This window comes from Cervus elaphus, chromosome 7 (assembly GCF_910594005.1).
Source record: "Cervus elaphus chromosome 7, mCerEla1.1, whole genome shotgun sequence".
NCBI lineage: Eukaryota > Metazoa > Chordata > Mammalia > Artiodactyla > Cervidae > Cervus > Cervus elaphus.
In genome coordinates this window covers 13,245,451-13,265,757 of record NC_057821.1, presented here as the reverse complement: position 1 = coordinate 13,265,757, position 20,307 = coordinate 13,245,451, and the positions used below count along the sequence as shown (strand labels likewise).

At 53.7% G+C, this 20,307-nt stretch overlaps 1 protein-coding gene across 3 annotated transcripts in view; it reads left to right on the top strand.

The window, feature by feature from the left end:
* The window catches only part of BTBD9 (BTB domain containing 9), a 394,620-nt gene extending 378,809 nt beyond the window's left edge, over window positions 1-15,811 (top strand). For all 3 annotated transcript variants that reach the window (XM_043907354.1, XM_043907356.1, XM_043907355.1), the window contains exon 11: window positions 14,242-15,811. In XM_043907354.1, the coding sequence (XP_043763289.1) occupies window positions 14,242-14,436 (195 nt within the window). In that variant the 3' untranslated portion in view covers window positions 14,437-15,811. The remainder of the gene's footprint in view (window positions 1-14,241) is intronic.
* Window positions 15,812-20,307: the final 4,496 nt, after the last annotated feature.

The window sequence follows — 20,307 nt, the reverse complement described above, 5'->3', positions numbered from 1 at the left end:
AAGAGTGCCACTTGGCTCCAGTGACCTCTTGCTCCTTGTCTGCTCAGCATTTCCTTGTCGTGTCTCAACGTCTCAGAACGTTTTCCTTTCATTGCCCACCAGGGAGCCTGTCATCCTGCCCCTCCTTGGCTCTGCCCCTGGACATGCCCCTCCCTCTGCTACTCGGAGGCGGCTTTCCCATCCTCACGCTCAGCACTAGACGGCAGGCACGTGTGGGTTTGTCTGTCAGCGAGTCCCTCCCCCCGAGACCCGCTGTCCTTCAGTTATTTTCATTCATCTGAGTCTCCCTGGTGCCTAGAGCCGAAAAGGTCTCCTGGCTTTTCCCCCACCACTTCCTACTGGTCTCATCGCCAGTGCAGCTGCGTGGTCCTTCCAGCCCCCCTGCCTCGACTGCTGCCTGACTCTTGAGCTGCTTGGGAGGCAGACGGGCTCTCCCGCCTGCAGGAGGTTAGAAACGGCCTTGTGGACAGGACCACAGACATCCTGGCGGATCTGAAGTTTCCTCTCATACCCAGGCAGCAGCCGTGCTGGTTCTGACGCGGCATCTCTCACACACCTTTCGTTCGCATTCCCCTGGTTACCAGAGAAGAGCAGCAGAGGCACACCACTTCGTCCTTAAGGAGGCTGTCAGTCTGTCAGCCTGTTTCTTCTTGTGCCTGTTTCGCTTATGCCCGTTTCTTATTTTGGCTTTGATGAAGCCTGGTTGGGGAGCAGGTTGTGGAGTGATTTTTCAGGAGGTAGAGACTTCAGGGGCACAAGCAACCCCACGAGCTAGAAAGGATTTGTAGGAAAAGCTTCCTTCCTACAATATGGAACAACCAAGTTCCTGCTCACAAGAACCCACGGGAAAGAAAGCCTTTGTCGAGTCAGTAACAGAGTGAGGACGGAGTGGACAGTCTGTAGGCAGCTCTCAGGGCTCTAGTTATGTGTTGAATTTATGTAGCTGAGGAAAGAGGCCGTGTGGTGTTTTTTTGTCTTATGTCCCGGCCCTAACTTGGGCCCGGCATGTGTGCGAACAGAGTACCTCCTTCCTGAGTGAGCGGATGAATCATTCAGTGCTTCCGTCCATCGCTCCCTCTCCCCGTCAGGCAGCCAAATAAAGGAAAAGGTTCAGTGAAACAACTTCTCATCCCCGCGGTCCATGGGGGTGAACATCACAGCGTGTCCAAAGATAGAGCCAGCACCGAAGAATCCGTGTAGTGGGATTACATTTGTACAAACGTCAGAAACAGGCAAAACTAAGCTATGACATCTAAGGTTGTGCACACAGAAAAGAAGTGATTATTATTAAAGGCAGGCTGTGGTTTTAATAGCAGGGCAGGGGCTCAGACCAGGAAGGGACCATACGGTGCCAGCAGTGTTTCTGGTTCTTGACCTGCGTGTGGTTTACATGGCTGGAGTTCACTCTATAGTTATTCAACAAGCTGTACATTTGTATTTTATGCACCTTTTAGTGCATAGTTTTCATAATAAAAAACGTTCTAAGCAAAAGGGATAAATTGATGAGGAAACCAAAGCTGAGCAATGTTAAGTGATTTATAAGAGTTTGAATTTCAAGCAGTTTGGCTCTTAACATCCAGGGTGCTCTATCTCCCAAAAAGGCATAATGTTGGGTTGGCCAAAAAAGTTCATTTGGCTTCCCCATGACTCTAGTAGTGCTTATTTGTCTTTAACTTGATTCGAAACAGTTTGGTTAGATAGTATTGTGACAGCTGTCATATCAGCGTGAATTTTAAAAAGTTTATCAAAATTATATAAGCATTTTAATATTGAAGATGGAAGAAAAAAGCAACATTTTTGGCATATTATGCTCTATTATTTCAAGAAAGGTAAAAAGACAACTGAAACATGAGGAAGGATTTGTGCACTGTATGGAGACAGTGCTGTGACAGATCGAATGTGTCAGACGTGGTTTGTGAAGTTTCATGCTGGAGATTTCTTGCTGGACGATGCTCCACGGTCAAGTAGACCAGTTGAAGTTGATAGCAATCAAATTGAGACATTAATTGAGAACAATCAATGTTATACCACGAGAGATAGCTGGCATACTCAAAATATTCAAATCAAGCGTTGAAAATCACTTGCACCAGCTTGGTTATGTTCCTCGCTTTGATGTTTGGGTTCTACATAAGTTAAGTGAAAAAAACTGTCTTGACCTTATTTAATGAAAACATTTCGTTTTTAAAACAAATTGTGACAGGCGATGAAAAGTAGATACTGTACAATAATGTGGAACAGAAGAGTTTGTGGGGCAAATGAAATGAACCACCACCAGCCAAAGGCCGGTCTTCATCCAAAGAAGGTGAAGTTATGTATATGTTGGGATTGGAAGGGAGTCCTCTGTTACGAGCTCCTTCCAGAAAAGGAGCTCATAATTAATTCCAACAAATACTGGTCCCAGTTAGACCAACTGAAACCAGCATTCGATGAAAGGCATCCAGAATTAGTCAATAGGAAACACGTTATCTTCCATTAGGACAATGCAGACCACAAGTTTCTTTGATGAACAAGCAAAAACTCACCATTGACTGGGGCGTCCTTGGCTGGGACATCCACTATACATTCCAGATTTCTCTTTATTTTGGCCTTTATAAAATTATTTTAATGGAAAAAGTTTCAGTTCCCTAGAAGACTTTAAAAGATACCTGGAACAGTTCTCTGCTCAAAAAGATTAAAAGTTTTGGGAAGGTGGAATTATGAAGTTGCCTAAAAAATGGCAGAAGGTAGTGGAACAAAGCAGTGAACATGTTGTTCACTGAAGTTCTTGGTGAAAATGCAAAATATCTTGTATCTTTACATAAAAACCTGAAGGAACATTCTGGCTAACCCAATAAATAGTAAAGCCGCAGAAAAGAGCCCAGCTCTGCCCTGGCTAGGCCATCAGGTTAGATGTTGGGGAGCAGGTGGTTCCTGTGGGCAGGCTTTGTGCACCAGCCTGCGCTCAAACCAGGAGAGAAACCCAGGCAAGGGCCCTTCCCTAGAGTGGCTATAGCTTCACCACCGGACAGAAATCAGCCCACAGGAAGAGCACCTGAACCTGGGGTGGGGGCGGGGGGATGATGTGAAGCGCAGGAGCCTGAGTGAGGCTGCAGTGAGCTGAGGCAGTGGCGGCAGGTGGGCACGGCCCTTTGGATGGGTTTTCTCATCTGAAGAGCGGATCACGTGATCCCGGCCCTGGATGGACAGACAGGGCTGAGGCTGTGCAGTGGAGGCTTTGGGAGGGTGGAGGGTGCAAATTCCTCCCGGCTCCCGGGAACCGGCTGCAGAAGGGTCCCTGCCGACACCAGCAGGGTGGAGAGTCTGTAAGTGGCTGCTTGAGCTGCCCTCCAGGACCAGTCAGCGCCGAGCCTGGAGTGAGGCAGAATTTATTTACAGGCTCTGTCGGGCCCGTGAGTGGCTGTGGGCTCCCAGTGCCATCCTTGTTCCCATAGCAACATGTGGCTCTAGTGAAGAAAAAAACAAAAAGAAGGAAACAGATTCTAGTTTTGTTTTTTGTTGTTTTTTTTTTTTAAAAAAGAAAAAGGCTCCCTCCTGGCCTGGTGACAGTTCAGTTCAGTTGCTCAGTCGTGTCCGACTCTTTGTGACCCCATGAACTGCAGCACGCCAGGCTTCCCTGTCCATCATGAACTCCCGGAGCTTGCTCAAACTCAAGTCCATGGAGTCAGTGATGCCGTTGACAGTGGTGACAACTATTTCCCAGGCCCTGCCCCCCGGTTCTGGTCACTCCCTTGAGGATTCCCTCCAGGTGGCATTCGCCAAAGGATGTCATCTGAGAAACAGCCTCAACGCACAGGGCAGGGAGGTGGGGGATGAGCCCAGGAGGAGAGAGAAGTAGGAAGGAAGGAAGGGGGGGCTTTGCCCAGTGTGGACCAGGAGCCCTCAGCCTTGGTGCCAGCCTTGCCCCCAGCCAGCTTTGTCACCTCTCCTCCCAGGCTCTCAGGACACTCGTCTTTAAAATAAGGAGAGTGGACTAGATCTTAAAGGTTCCTTCCCAGTGAGACAGAAAAATATTTAATTTATAGTACAATTATACAAGACCTTTTATAGACGTCTTTATATTTAAATGTCTTTTAGGAAAGATTTTATTGGGAAAACAAGGGGAAAGTGACACAGCAGTGAGCACGTCATTGTTCCAAACATCCCACAAGCCTTATGGCTGTTGTAATGGAGCAGTTCTGCACCAAACAGCCGGCCTGGGAGGGGTGCCCACAGCACCTGAGCAGGTGGGGCCTGGGGGCCACTGGGCGGCGAGATGGATGGAGACGCCAGCTCGTGAGGATGATGTCCAGCCATGTCTTGCTGCGGAGCCAGTGGTGAGGAGTCAGGCCTGAGATCTTCATGCAGTCAGAGCTCTTCAAGACAAAGCAGACACATCTGGATGAAGTGAACAACTGTCTGTGGCGGTGGGGCCACTAGAGCAGCCTCTAGGGGAGAGCGGAGGGCCCCAGTAAGGCCGAGTCTGCCAGTTCCCCCTGGGAACTAGAACATTTCTCCTTTTTTGCCTCAGTTTTCCAGATTAATTAAGAGAAAGAATCTCTGTCCCAGGAGCTCTGGAGTATGCATACAGGAAAATCAGAGGTCAGGGATTCCAGGGCTGCCAGAGGTGACATGTTCTGGAAAGGCTTTTCTCCAGAACCTTCCAGGCAGTGGAGTTCCAGATATTTGTGAGTGCCCGGGCTTATGGGAAGATGGCAAAGTGACATTGGAAAGTTAAAAAAAGCCATTGCCACATAGAAGCAGTGTCATCAAGAAGCTTATTCTCTTACCTAGTAGGAATAAATACTCATGCAAAACTTTGGGGTATCCTATCACCCCAAAGCAATGCTGAAAAGTTGTTGCTCACAACCTGGAAATATCTTGCTGTGAAATGGGTTCCTTAACTGAAAACTGTGTTTTGGGCTGTTCAGATGTACATACATGATACTCTGATTTTAAAGTGCCATGTTTTATTGGAAATACTTGGTCTTCATTTTTAAAGGAACAAAGGTAAAACATCTCTATACAGTCTAGACAGACTTGGAACTTCTGTTCCTGAGACAGGTGTAAGAAGACATAATTGTCAGCATCTTCAAGCTCAGTAGGGTTTGCTGAGCACTGAGTGTGTGCCATGCTGCCACACACACGTTGCAAGAGGAGAGAGGAAGTCTTCAGGGTGTGTAATTCAGAAGCCACATCTCTCTGTCTGACTTATGGGCAGATATCATTGAGAGGTAGGTATCTATTTATAAAGATATGTCACCTCGTAAATGTAAGTTGAAAGCTTGGCTCAGAAATCCTATTTGTATTGGTTGGTATGAAAGAAGTCTGTGAAAATTACTCAAGAGAAACCTGAAAAGCAAGGTAGAGTCATTGATCAACATTTATTAAATTTTCTGATTTCTGCTACAGTCCACAAGTGGACTCATAGGCCAACTTGGGAAATTTAACAGAGGCCTCTCTCTCTGCTTTTAAAAACCTTGGGGACCTCCCCAGGGGAAGAGTGGAGAATCCACCTGCCCGTTTAGGGGACGGAGGTTCAGTCCCTGGTCCAGGAAGATTCCACATGCCGCAGAGCAACCAAGCACATGTGCCACAGCTACTGAGCCTGCACCCGGCGCCCGTGCCCCCCAGTGAGGAGGGGCCACCAGCCGCAGTGAGGAGCCCTGCCCGCCGCAACTTCGGAAAGTCCACACACAGCACCAAAGACTCGGCACAGCCAGATAAATAATAAAATTTTTTAAAAATGTCAGGGGAAATGGCATTTGTTAAAATGTCTCAAAAAAAAAAAAAAACACCTTGAAGACACGTTGAACAAAGAGTGCTTGGGGAATCACTCTAATGAAAAGCAGCAAAGAGTGGCCAACCAAGGAATCCACCGGTTCACCAAGGATACGTGTGCATCCTCTCCAGGATTCCCAGAGAAAAGATTACCCCAGACTCTCTCCAGCATGTTGAGAATTACAGCTCCCAGAGAGGAAAGGAAAGGGATAATAAACAGCAGCTACAAAAAACAACACGCGGATGGTGACTCGGGCTGTGTTGGCCTCATACATACGACTACATTCCAAATTAACCAGCTCCTCCCGGGGGACGGATCCAGAGGCCTCGAAGCTGGTTTAGCAAAGGTGCCCCTTTGTGAGCAGCGGCCATCAAACTGGCTAATGGGAGGCCTGACTGCTGAAGAGGGGAGGGAGGGTGACTCGCCGACGGGGTAATGGTTCTGCATAAATCCGAGCACAGCTCTGCGCCTCATTCACTTTGTCACAGCCTTTCCAAGGGCGGGGGTCGCAGTCTTGGGAGGGTTCGGAGGAAAGAAATGGAACCACACAAGCTCCTGAGCGAAGAGACTCAGGACCTGGCTGTTCCTCCGAGAGGGAGGCCCCAGATATGGCGGGACAGGCCCCAGGCCCTGACGACTGCTCCCGGCAGCAGTGACCCTGCAGTGTCTGCCTGAGGAGAGCGCGGCGTCCCCACCTTCATCCCCACCTGCCCGCTGGTCCCCGGGGCCTGGGGTCCGGAGGGAAGAGCCCCAGCCTTGAGCCAGACGGTGGCGGTGAGTGCGGACACGGCCATGCTTACCGCCTCTGCAGCATCCAGGCCTGGCCTGGGTGTCAGCTTCACACGGTCGCCGTGCGGGCCCAAGGCTGGTGGGTTGAGTTACTGACAGACCGCTGAGCCGGCACATTGTACAGAGCGGGCGGCGAGGCCCAGGCCTTCATCTGGACGTCCTCCCAGTGCCTCTGCCTGGAGGCCACGCCCGCCTCTTTGCACACCTTCCTCCTGACCTTCAGGCAGGATCACGCTTGCAGGCTGTGTCTTCCTGCTCGCTCGCTGCCCTGTCGTCGGAGTGAGGAGCTGTCCTGGCACCCAGAGGGCACAGGAGCGGGAGCGGCCCCGTCCCGAGGTGCACCCCCTCCCGCTCCCAGGCTGCGTTCCTCTGCGCGGGTCCTGACAGCGGGGGCTGCATGGCCAGCATTCGTCTCAGTGAGGTCGCTGAGGTTTGAAAAACAAGCAGTGGAAGGAGGATCAGAGGCAGAGTCCAGGTCCAGTGCTTGCGAGCCCGGGGCCACCATGGTCCCCCAGCCTCTGTCCTCCCAAGGGGGTTCTCTGTCAGTCTTACCAAGCCTGTTATCAGGTGCTGTAGTTTATCCTTTTAAAATGCTTCGTTCTTGTTTATCCCACATTGCTGTGTTCTACCTCAGAGGATTTCAAGTTTAAGGGTTTGTTGTCATCTACTTGCTTTTTTCAGACCATTTGTCACCACAAACATATTCCTTTTGTGATATTTTTAATTGAAGCAACACTTAAGTGTTTAAGTGTCTCCTCTGTCCAGAAGCCCTGGCTGCCTGTCTGGGTCCAGGCCAGGCCCCAGCCAAGACCTCTGAGGCACAGCCTCTTGCTCCACTGTCCCTGCGGCCCAGTCCCGTGGCTCCCTTCCTGTGCCATCACATGGGGCTGGGGTGCCCACAGAGGACCCCTCTGACCAGTCCTGCCTCATCCTTCCAGGCCCAGCTCAGGAGGTGTGCCCTGCCCCACACCCTCCCGGCTCCCCGCATGGTCAGAGCCCATCCATTCGTGTCTCTGTCCTCACTCAGCGTGTGGTGTGCCCTCCAAGGGGCCAGGACTCACCGGAGGGGTCCAGGAGGTGCCTCGTGTTTGGGGTGACCGCGTGCATGCACTGGGACCCCCCGAGCCCCGTTTGGGTCCTGACCACACCCGGTGTCCTGCACCCCCCGGCCCCAGCCTGGCACCTGGGGATGCCGACCCCGTCCCGCTCACTGCCCTGAGCCATCTCGCTCTGTCCCCGCCACACCCTCTACCTCTGCACCCGTCCTTCTGTTTGTAAAACACCCTTTGCACTTGGACTCTTCCCCACGCGGTCTGTGACTGGATAGCTGTTTCTTATGTGTTGTCTGTGAGTCGGCCGAGCCCGCTGGGTGCTGGAGACGCTCAGGAACCCGCATCAGTTAGTTGGTCCCTTGGTGACACCCTTGGGACTCCAGGGTCACAGCCTGAAGCGCAGCTCTGACCGCCGGCCCTGGTTCCTCACGGTCACTGTGGAGGCTCAGCCAGGCAGGCTTCAGGGGCTCCCGGTCCCCCCACTCGGGGCAGAGCCTACGCTGAGCTCCGCGGGGTCAGGGAGCTGTGTGGGCCTGATTCCCGGGGAGCAGCCACCGAACGCTGAAATGCTGCCATTGGGTGTGTTGGGAGTAACAGCTATTTGTATTACTCCTTCAAAACAGGTAGGTTGGTGAGCTAGAGACAGTCGCGCGGTTAGTTTAGTCTCATCTCGCAGGTAGAGAGAGGCTCTAGACCGTCCTCCAGGCTTCCCGCCGCGCCGCGCGGCAGAACGCACCCGCCCGGGCCAGCGACGCCCGCGGGGCCCCTTCCTCAGGGGACGGCCAGTTGGTCAGCGGCTGCGGCGCTGGGGCCGCCTTTGCTTTTCGCTGAGTTTTTACTGGTTGGTTTATTCTTGTATGAGGCCCTGAGCGGGAGAAAGGAGAGCCACGCCTGGGTCCTTGAGTCCGGGAGCTGACCGCTCTGGGCGCGGGCGGGAGGAGGAGCCCCAGCCCCGCAGGCGGCCCGGGAGCTGAGCGACCGAGGGAGGCCGCGACGGCCGGGAGGGAGAACGCCCGCCTGGGGCCAGCGACGGCCGGGGCTCCGAGGGGCAGCCTCGGGGTGCCGGCAGGCGGACAGCCGGCGGGGGCGCGGGGTGGGGCGGCACGCGGGGCTCGCGTCAGAACGGGGAAGGCATCGTAAAGCGGTGCATTCAGAGCAGGTGGAGTCTCGGGCGCTGGGGAAGACTCGGCCGGCTGGAAACAGAAGGATGTTTGTTCGCTTACAGGGAGGTGTGAGGGAGGATCCACGGGGTGGGAGTGTTATGGAAGCAGAGGTGTGTTCTGGGGGGGTCATCATGGCTCCATCGTGTCCTTGCTCATAAAGCAAGAGACTGTCAGTAACCCAGCAGGAGATGGTTCTGTCACTTCAGAAGCTAGAAGAATGTGGCGCTGATGGAGATTAATAGTCGGTACTTAGAAGAGATTTTCAGGTTTACCCCAAGTAGCTCAGGTTAGAGCCAATGGCCCTGTAGACAGTTTTTAAATCCCCAGAAAAGGCCCTCCCATCACGCTGCTGACAAGTAAGCACCTGCTGATAGGCCCAAGTGGGGAGATTTGCTCAAAAAAAAAGGGAGAAAGAAAAAGAAAGGAAGGAGAGACCTGGGGCTGATCCCGGGCAGCTGCGGCTTCGGGGGTCCACAGGAGGCAGCACCAGCCTGAGCTTTAGAGAGAGGGGTGCTCACAGTGAGAAGAAACGGGCTCTGCCGTACAGTGAGGGCCCGCCGGCCCACATCAGAGTCTGAAAGCTGGAATCTGAAACAGCGGTAGACAAATGAAGTGGGAATGTGGAAAAAATAGTGATGCAGGGAGGTAAGCATGGAATTTATATTTTAAGTATAATTTCCCGGTTGATATTACTTTGTCTCCTCTGTGAACCTGATTCTGCAGGAGGGTGCACATGTATGTGTACATAGTGATGTGTGGCTGTGTGCATGGAGTGGGTGTGTGGTGCGTGTGTGCACAGTGCGTGTGCTTGAGCTGTGAGGTCGTAGAGCTCAGGAGGAAGGGGCAGCCCCAGCCCAGCTCTCTGCACCCCTGAGCCCCCTGCAGTCTCCTCCGCCTGGCCCTTCCTCGGGGAGGGCGGTGCGTGGCCAGCCCGGCCTGCCTCCTGCCCACTCCCAGCACTCCAGTCCTTCTCTACAGACCAGCCTTTATCCAGGACTCAGGAAACGGGCAGATCCAAGCCCAGTGGCTCCTCTCTAGCCAGTAGGCCCCTCAGAAGGAAAGGGTGCGCCCGACACAAGCAGAGTGAGGCTTGAGCTCTCCTGGGAGCACGGGGTGGCCAGGGCTGGGAGCCTGTGCTGTCTCTCACAGCTGTCCACACAGGCCCAAGCAATCACTGCACACTGCTTACATGCTTCTGTAAATTCACTGACAGCTTTACTGCAACTCGCATCGTCTTACTTATATTTGGGACCCTGGGCTGCTTTAGGAGAAGTCTGGAGACCCGAGGGAGGAAACCCTTGGGGCACAGTAGCACGGTGTGAGAACCAGGGCCCCACCAGGTGTTTGTCCAGGACGCTGTGGTTCTAGCAGTGGGTCTTCTGTCTCCTGGTTTCCCAGCCGTGGTGACCTCTGGCTCCCTCAGCCTCAGCTCCTGTCCTGTTACTGGCCCAGCGCACCAGTGTCTCCAAGGCTGTCTGGTGCCATCAGGCCCCTCTGGAGCTGGCACTCACCCCTGAATCCCACTCCAGCTTTCTGCCCCAGAGCCTCACCCACCACCGTCACCTCTCCTCACAGTTGGCCGCTCGGAACTTCTCAGACATCACTTGGCTGGCTGTCTCCTTCCCAGGGTCTTTACCCATATTATTCCCCTTGCCGGAACACGTCTAACCATAAAATGTTCTTGCTTTCCCTCCCTCCCTAAAGTCTGTTAACTTTTATTTTAATTTTATTGAGGTACAGTTGATTTACTATGTTGTGTTAATTTCTTCTGAACAGCAGAATGACTCCAGTTATATATATACACACACACACACATTTTTTCCATATTCTTTTCCATTATGCTTTGTCAGAAGATACTGAATACAGTTCTGTGCTTTAGAGTAGCGCCTTGTTGTTCATCCACTCTACAGTTTCACCTGCTGACCCAGAGCTCTCAACCCTTCCCACCCCTCCCTCTCCTCTTCTCCCGAGGCAACCACAAGTCTGCTTTCTATGTCTGAGTCTGTTTTTGTCTCATAGATACGTTGATTTGTATATTTTGAATTTCACATGTAAGGGATACCGTACGGTATCTCTCTCTTCGTGGCTTACTTCACTTAGGATGTTAATCTCTAGATCCATGTTGCTGCAGATCTGCCTATAGATTGTGGGAGGGGCGGGGTGGGAGGGGGCAGCCACATGGCTTGCAGGATCTTAGTTCCTTGACCAGGGATCAAACCTGCCCCTCAGCAGTGAAAGTGTGGAGTACTAACCACTGGACTGCCAGGGAATTCCTGCTTGTTAACTTTTAAAAGGACTCTCTTGAGGGCTTAGTCTCCTCAGTTCTAAGCAATGGCCTTCACACAAGTTGTTTTTATTGTTGTTGCTCAGTCGTGTCCACTGTTTGCAACCCCATGGGCTGCAGCATGTCAGGCTTCCCTGTCCTTCACTATCTCCCAGAGTTTGCTCAAACTCCTGTCCATTGAGTTGATGATGCCATCCAACCATCTCATCCTTTGTCACCCCCTTCTCCTCCTGCCCTCAATCTTTCCCAGCATCAGGGTCTTTTCCAGTGACTCTTCGTATCAGGTGGCCAAAGCATTGGCGCTTCAGCATCAGTCTTTCCAGTGAATATTCAGGACTGATTTCCTTTTCGATTGACTGGTTTGATCTCCTTGGTGTCCAAGGGACTCTCAAGAGTCTTCTCCAGCATCACAGTTTGAAAGCATTAATTCTTTGGTGCTCAGCCTTCTTAATGGCCCAGCTCTCACATCCATACATGACTACTGGAGAAACCATAATTTTGACTATATGAACCTTTGTTGGCAAAGTGATATCTCTGCTTTTTAATATGCTAAGTTTGTCATAGCTTTTCTTACAAGGAGCAAGCATCTTTTAATTTCACAGTGGCAATCACTGTCCACAGTGATTTTGGAGCCCAAGAAAATCAAGTCTCTCACTGTTTCCATTTTTTCCCCTTCTATTTGCCATGAAGTGATGGGACTAGATGCCATGATCTTAGTTTTCTGAATGTTGAGTTTTAAGCCAGCTTTTTCACTTTGCTCTTTCACCTTCATCAAGAAGCTCTTTAGTTCCTCTTCACTTTCTGCCCTAAGGGTGGTGTCATTTGCCTGCCTGAGGTTACTGGTATTTCTCCCAGCAACCTGGATTCCAGCTTGTGATTCATCCAGCCTGGCATTTTGTAGGATGTATTCCGTATAAGTTAAATAAGCAGGGTGACAATATACAGCCTTGATATACTCCTTTCCCAACTTGGAATCAGTTCATGGTTCCACATCCGGTTCTGACTGTTGCTTCTTGACCGGCACACAGATTTCTCAGGAGGCAGGTAGGGTGGTTTGGTATTCCCATCTCTTGAAGAATTTCCCACAGTTTATTGTGATCCACACAGTCAAAGGCTGTAGTGTAGTCAGTAAAGCAGATGTTTTTCTGGAATTCCCTTGCTTTTTCTATGATCCAGTGGATGTTGGCAATTTGATCTCTGGTTCCTCTGCCTTTTCTCAATCCAGCTTGTACATCTGGACGTTCTTGGTTCAGGTATTGTTGAAGCCTAGCTCGTTTTGAGCATTACCTTGCTAGCATGTGAAATGAGTGCAATTGTGTGGTACTTTGAACATTCTTTGGCATTGCCCTTCTTTGGAATTAGAATGAAAACTGACCTTTTCCAGTGGTGTGGCCACTGCTGAGTTTTCCAAATTTGCTGGCATATTGATTGCATGACTTTAACAGCATGATCTTTTTAAGATTTGAAATAGCTCAGCTGGAAGTCCATCACCTCCACTAGCTTTGTTCATAGTGATGCTTCCTAAGGCCCACTTGACTTCACACTCCAGGATGTTTGGCCCTAGGTGAGTGACCACACCATCATGGTTATTCCAGTCATTAAGACTTTGTATAGTTCTTCTGTCTGCATATCCCCTAAAAGAGCTTTGGGGAAAAAAGTATAATTTTTCAAACATTTTAAGTAAAACATTTGTTTAGTTTATAATTATTTATGTCAATAGGATATAGGAAAAAATAAACATTTTAAAAGATGGAAGATGAGGACTAATTATTAGGAATACATAGTTGATGACATGATTTGCTAAGTTAGATTTTAACCAACTCGTTGAATTAAGGGACACCAAATCTGAAAATAATTGTGGAATCATTCATGGGTTTTAGCCAATGTATTTTGAGAATGTCTTCATAATTCTGGAAAATTCGTTACGTTTAAAAGAATTACATGAGTCACATATACAGTTCAGTTCTGAGTTCAGAACATCTCCTCCGGGCCATGCTTCCCCCCTCAAGGCCCCACCAGGGCCCTCACTCATGGGAGGGTGCGTGTTCACCCAGGGCTTGGTGGGCCCTGGTGGTACCCAGCAAGGGCAGGTCAGAGCTGGGCTCTCCTCTCGTGATGTGGGCAAGGGTGTCAGAATTCAGTCACTTCTCAGGCAGTTTTGGAAAATACAGAATTTGAGGATCTGGAAATTGGTTCCCTGAGGACTGCCAGCATGCTTCTTGGAAACTAGACCTCACTGCAGAGCGCTCAGGACGGAAGCAGGGACCCCAGGAGGATGTGGTCGTTAGACGCCGGAACGAGGACTTCCCGTGTGCGCCGGGGAGGGCTCCTCTGCAGACCCTGCTCTGACGGGACTGCGCCCGCGGCCCCGGCTCACGCCCAGCCATCCCTCCTGTGCCGGGCGAGGCTCCCGCCACCCCAGCCGTGCTGCATTTGCTTGAGGTCAGGGCCAAGGCTCACGCTTGCGCGCCGAGCTCTGTGGTGCCCACCCGTCTGCTCAGTCGCGCTTCCTGAGTGCGTCACACGGGAGTCACCCAGCGTCGCCGGGGTCCTGTGGGAGGCCCGCTCCTCCACGTGAGGGGGTCTGCTCCCGGTTGGCCCAAGTCCCGTCGGGTTGAAGTTCCCTCCCTAGCACTGGCTGCCCAGAGGATGAATTCATACCAAGAACGTGTTCCTTCCTGAGGCACGGCATGAGGGCAGCCGGCTCCTTGGTCCCCTGGAGATGAGCCTGGGTCCTCCCCTGGGGTAATGCCCTGGTGGCTTTTCTTAGAAAAGGACTTTATGGCAGTACAATTCCCATGCCATACGACTCACCTATTTAAAGCATACAATTCCTTGGTTTCTAGTATTTTCAGAGTCATGCAGCCATCGCCACCACCATTAACGCCACTAGCTTCTAACTCTACTTCGAGATGTAAAAATTAGTTAATTTAAAGAGAAAGAAAAGCTCATAAGACCAAAGTAACCGAAAGCAGAGAAGTGCAGTGGGAACGTTTTATAGGAATCCACACCACGCTGCCTGTAACTCTTAGACCATCAGCCCACTTACTTTTACCCTGAAACACGCTCCAGCCTTCTAGCTGCTCCTGTCTGCGCCTGCAGCAGAGGGGCAGAGGACCCTCTCTAACTCCCCTGGGGACCGTGACCCCGGGGGCAGACGCTGACCTGCACTCACTGCCTCTCCTCTCTCACCAGGTGTTCCACTGCGTCCACTTTGAGTGTCCCGAGCAGCAGAATGGCCAGAAGGACAACAGCGATGAGTCCGGGACAGGGGACGCCGGCGCGGCCGGTCAGCAGCTCGACCCCCATGCCCTGCAGGCCCCCAGCGGCAGCTCCCTGCCCTCCAGCCCCGGCTCCAACTCGCGCTCACCCACCCGGCAGCACCAATAAAGGATCGCACGTGTGGAGAGACTCGGGTGGCCAGGTGGCGTGGGAGCCGTGTCCCCGCCCGAGCAGGGATCCCTGTGGACTCCCCCCACACCCTCCCCCTGGAGGAGCAGACCTGGCCGCCGGAAGGGACACAGAACGCGTTTCCTCCCAAGGACACAAAGGGGCTGCTCTGTTCTCCTCAATTTGTCCAAATCAGGCTGGTCTCCAGAGGGAAAGAGTGGGTCTTCAATCTTCATCAAGTCCTCCATTAACACCCTACCTCTAATCTAACCCGCAAAGGGCACAGAAGGAAGTAATAGACAGGCCCGGGTCAGCATACAGAAACGGCCCGTGGACACGGGCCTAGAAGGGAGTGTATCAGGCCTTCACCCAGAGGCGCCCTGGGGAAGTAGGTTTCATAGTGTGTTTACTTTTATGGAACACATTGCCCTGGCAACTAAATGGTTTTTTATTTCTTTTAGTTACTCTCCATTTGCTGAATCATAGGTGTTCCAGATCTTTTTGAAAGGCTCAAACCGCAAGTCACTTGTTTTAATCCCTTTTGATGCTGTAATTTTCCTTCCTTAGTTTTGAATGGTGGAGTGTGGGGTAGAGCGGAAAACTAGCGTGCGCGTCTCCTCAGGGCGGCATGGAGGCAGGGCTTCATGGTCTGACAAGGAAAATCCTTTGAGGAAGTTCAACAAAATACACAATGAACAAATCAATCTGCGGACACTGGAGTTAATAATCACTCAAAGTGCCAGGTTATTAACCTGTCATTCCTGAAACGTATCCCGCCTTTAAGCTTGGGAGGCTGACAAGGAAACGGTGATCATGCACCAGCTAATTTCACATTCAGAAGTAGGCACAGATAAACATGCCCCAGCTCCTGGCTGGGCAGACCCGCCCTGTTTGCTGCAGGTTGGTTAGCAGAGGTGCGTGGAGGTGGCCGTCCTGCCAGTCAGGGTCTGGAATGCAAGAGGGGCCCTTCCTGCCCACTGGTGGTCAGCGGTTGCTGCTTTTCCCCCAGACCATAATACTCAGCCAGTGATTGGGAAAGAACAAATCAGTTCTAAGCTTTCCTCTTAATCCTCATCATCTGACAGCTGTCGCTTGATCTGCTCTGCGTGTCTGAGTGATGTCCGCCCGGCGCTGACCGCCCTGAGCGCCCCTCCCCAGGCTCTCCCGGGGGCCGGCTGCGGCGGTCAGGCCCTCCGCGTTGCCTGCCTGAGGCAGGGCGGGCACTTTTCTTTGTCTTAAGCACACATTGGTCGTGGGTGTGCAAAAAGACAGTGGGTCGGCTCTTTCCTCCCAGTGTGACATAGATGTGAGTGGTTTATCAGTCCGGAGGAGTGGGGTCGCTTCAAGCTGCATGAATAAACCAGATGGCTGTCTTCCTGCGGGTCCCCCTCAGTGCCTGTGACTCTGATCTCTGCCTCCCCCCGTGTGGGGGGAACCCCTGGGTTGGGGGGCAGCTTTTCACCGTAGGGGGAGGGCTCCGTAACAAATGGGGCTGCTCGCTTGCTCGCCGTGGGTGGGTGACCACCTCCCTCAGCGTCCAGCCCCCAGTTGCCAATTAGAGCCTGGAACTGGTGTCCACTCAGCACCTCCTCCGGCGGCGTGTTCACTGCCGACGGGGGAACAGGGACTCAAGACGCCGGCAAGGTTCACATGCTTTGCAGGGAGCACCTGTTCAGGGGCTTCCTCGTGGAGTCACCTGTCCGGAAAGGAGTCCCAGCCTGGAGGCCGGCACCGCTGACCGGGGGGAGGTCCGGAGCCTTCCGGCCGTGGCCCTGCAGCGTCCCGCCCCGTCCACACACGGGACTGGCCGCTCAGCTGCCGACCAGGAGGCACGGAGCGTGCCGGGCTGGCCGGCGGCTCGGCCCTGCTCACTTGTCACGTGAATTCTCTCCACCCTGAGGTCTGTCTGGAGAACAGAACTGTCTCCCCGCTCCCGCAGCACTTCACTCGCCCTCGTTACCACATAAAGGGATGGAAGGGACGGGACGGCGAGGCTGCCCCTCCCTGGCAGCTGCCTCCCGGGGGCTCCGGTGGTCTGGAAGCCTGTTCTGGACGCTGATGAGGCTCGGCAGGGCCGGTCTGCCTCCTGCTACCAGGCAGGGCTCCGCCCTCCCTGATGAGCCTTCTGGTTTGGGGAACGGGGGGCAGTCAAGAAGAAGTAAGTCCCCAGGGGACTGGCCTCTCTAGAGCCCAGGCCAGTCCTACAGAGGACTCCCCCCCACCCCGCCCTGGGAGCCAAATGGCCCCCAAACTCGGAGAAACCAACGGAACTGAGAGGGCGTGCAGAGGCTGAGACCCAGCTCCAGGGAGCCCCACCAGACCCCTCCGCCCAGCAGAGGGTGGAGGCCGAGTCCCTGGGGAGCCGTGGGCACCAGGCTGGGAGGAGGCAGCGGCAGACGGCCCGTGGCTCCCCGCACCCCGCGAGGATGCAGCTGCACGGAGGGGGTTCCAGGAGGTCGGGGCAGACGGACAGAGGGGTGCTCATGGCCTCTGGCCCTTTGCTGGAAACACCACCTTTGTGACCAGGTCACGAGACAGAACGAGCGGAGCCTCTTGCCCTTCACTTTAGATGAAGCTCTGTGCGGGAGTAAGAGGCAGACTTCTTTGGGACTTTGGGGAAAAGTGTTCAGTCACCTGGAGCTCCTTGGAGGGCTGGCTCTGAGCACAGTGGGGGGGCACGTGCCCCAGTCAAGGCCGGCTCAGGTGAGGCCGGGTGCCGAGCACTCGAAACTTGAAACACTCACACTTGTCTTCCCATCTTCTCAGTGCTTTTTCCTTCTGATTTTAGTTAGAAGCATGAACCCATGATGGATGTGGGGCTCTTCTCAATTGCTCTTTAAATGATCACTTTTTAAATCTTAGTAAATGAAGTGTGTTGATTCCTGAAAAATGCATTAAAAGTGTTTTATCCCTAGAAGAGTTGGGAAAAAGAGAGTTATTTTCATCAAGAGTGGGATGTGTTTGTTAGACGGAGTCCTTGGCCAAGAAAAAAGCAGCTTCTGAATTGTGCAAAAATTGCTCAGGAGTTATGTTGTCACCCCAATTGTCAAACCACTGTGCAGACAGTGCCGACACAGTCAACTTCACCTCTTTTTTTTTTAATTTAGAAGATAACAAAATTGTTATCATTTATTCTTTCTAGAGCCACGGGGAAAGGCAGGTCTTATCGGTGATAAAAAGCAGAGCATCCTGTGTGCGGAGGCCAGCTGGTAATAAAGGGAGCGTTCCCCGTTGCGGCTTCAATTAAGAACCTCCCTTCGGACAGAGAAGAAAAGGTGTCAAAGGAGGAAAACAAAATTAAATGTATCTCCTTCTAAGAGTTTTTTCTCATTAGTGGTTTGCTTTTTGTGTTTTTTCCTGGTGCTGTTTCATTCCCATATCCCACATGGGTGGTCGGCTCCTCTGGGTGTGGCTGGGCCGGCGGCCGGGCAGGCGGTGGTGGCCGTGGCTGTGGCCAGCAGTAGAAGCCACGCTCCGTTTATTTCTGCGGCTGCAGCCATCGATTCCACGTTGTTTGTCCTGACGGTGGCTCCAGCGGGAGTCCAGTGCTCATTAGCAGCCTGAGGGATGTAAAGTGCAGTCCGCGGTTTTTATTATTGTAGTAGAAGTCATCCTGGGCCTGGTGTCCACTCAGGAGTCACTGGAGGAGCTGGGGAAGGATGGACAGGGCAGCTGGAAGCTGACCTGGTCACACCTGGGTGACTGGACAGGATCCTGAGACCCTGGCGTTTCGCAGAAAATGAATGAGTGGTGAGGGGGACTCGCTTCCGGTACACCCCAGCCCTGCCCTGCGTAGGGGTGGGGAGAGAGGAGAGGACATGCTGATCCTGCTGGTGTCCGTTGAGACGGGCCACACCTCAGCAGAGCCGAGGGCCTACACTCAGGACTTTCTGCTGAACCGGCGCGGGCTGGGAGCTGCCCCCCCTGCAGAGGTGAGCACAGGTGTGGACTGCTGAAAACCACTCTTTTTAACGTAGTTATTTTAAAAAAACACTAAAGAATGCTCATGGAATGACCTGGCGGAGGGGTGGGGGTGCCCTCCCTCTCTTCTGGTTGAGCTGGGCTGGTCACTCACTTCCCCTGCAGCCGACCATCCAGACGGGCCCAGCCCTGTGTCCCTACACCCTGTCCTCTCACAGCCGGAAGACAGACTCTGGAAGGGGCCCCTTGACCCCAAGTGACTTTCTGCCTTTCTTATTTTTTTAAAAAGGACTCAAATATTCCACCCAGAGGGCCCATGGCCTAAAGACGCCCCTCATCCCCCTCATCCCCCTCGAGACTGGGGTCTCAAGCATTTACCGTTTGCATCCTGCGTCTTTACAGCCCTGAGCCCAGGGGAGAGGACGAGGCTGCCGCCCGCCCGCACTACTGTCTCCCCTTGGCGCCCCTGCAGCTGGGACAGCTGAAGCTGCCACCTGAGAACCAGCTCCAGGAGGAGCCAGGGCCCATCAGGTGGGAGCGGAACCCTGGGGCTTGGGTTCGCACAGACGCCCAGGAGCACTGCTGACACGCTTACCGCCTGTCGCCAGGTGAGCTGCCTCCTCGAGCAGCAGCAGCTGGACAGGAAAGGACCGGCCAGCCCAAAGTCGCCGGGCCATTCGTGGCGGGAGGCGGCCTCCGCTTTCCACCCCGTGTTCAGGTGGCAGGCCGTCTTCCCCGATGGCCGCTTCTAGCCCTGCCTTCCTGGTTTGCCCCCAGCGGCTACTGGAGGTTCCCGAGACCTGCCTGGGCCCTGAGAGTAAAGAGAAGATGCTGTGGGCGGGGACCACAGGGAGCCCCGAGCGCTGACCAGCTCGGGCCTGGGCAGGGCTCCCCAGGTCTCAGCGCCCGGCTTTCCTGGCTGCCTTCTGCAGAGGGCAGCGCCAGCTCCCAGAGAGACCTGGGAGGAAGTGCCCGGAATCTGCCGTCGGGCTCCCCCAGCACTGAGGTCCTGAGGCTACACCCCCCAGCCCCTGCAGAGAAACCAGCGGACGGGAGGTGAGGCACAGACTCGGCCTCTGGGCTGGGGTGTGGGCAGGGGCTTCAGCAGAGAACTCAGCCCTCCTTTGTCTTGGGTTTCTGAGTCTGTGAAGGTTGCTGAGGGCCTCTGGGGCCTCTTTGGGTGGGGAACCGCTTTTCTGAAGCATCTACAAAGGAGAACTTGGTCCAGAAGCCCAGAGGGTTCATTTGTGGGCAGAATGCAAACTTCATTTTGCACATCAGCCTAGGTGAGCAAATACAGAAGTGTGCATCCCCAAGTCCTGAGTTCACAGCTGTGAGGCGCGATGTGGGCTCTCTTCGGAAACGATACAGGTTCCTGCAGATTGTGGGCCCTCCCCCAGGGCCCCGTGCTGTCACCACCTCTGGGCGGGAGGCAGACAGCATCCGGGCACGCCTGTCCCCGTGAGCTGAGCGAGCCGCTGTGGGCCCGCACACGCGCTGGCGGGAGGGCGTGGCTGACTTCCCCTGGGACCCTCAGGAGGGGTGCGGGCCCAGGTGGCCACCGCACCTCTGCAGCGCCTTCCCAGAACTACTCCAGGCTCCTGGGCGCTGCAGACGCGGGTCACAGCCTCCACCCTGAGCCGGCCTAGTGCTGCTTGAGGCCTGTGAGGAGATCATCGATGCAGCCCTCACGATCAGATGCTGGTCATCTCCAGGGCTGTCCTTGGGGGAGGTTTGGGTCTCAGATGTGCCAGAACCCAGGCACACCCACCCCCCACACCCCTGGGGGCCCTCGGGGCTGGTGCTCACTTCCTCCTGTCTCCCCCCAGGCACGTCCCCTTGGTGCCAGCAAAGGCCGGGCCCAGCAGACGCACCTCCACCCCAGGGTCACCTGAGGCAGAGCCAGCAGCTGCGGAGCCTAGCTCTGACGGACGAGTGAGCCCCCCCGGA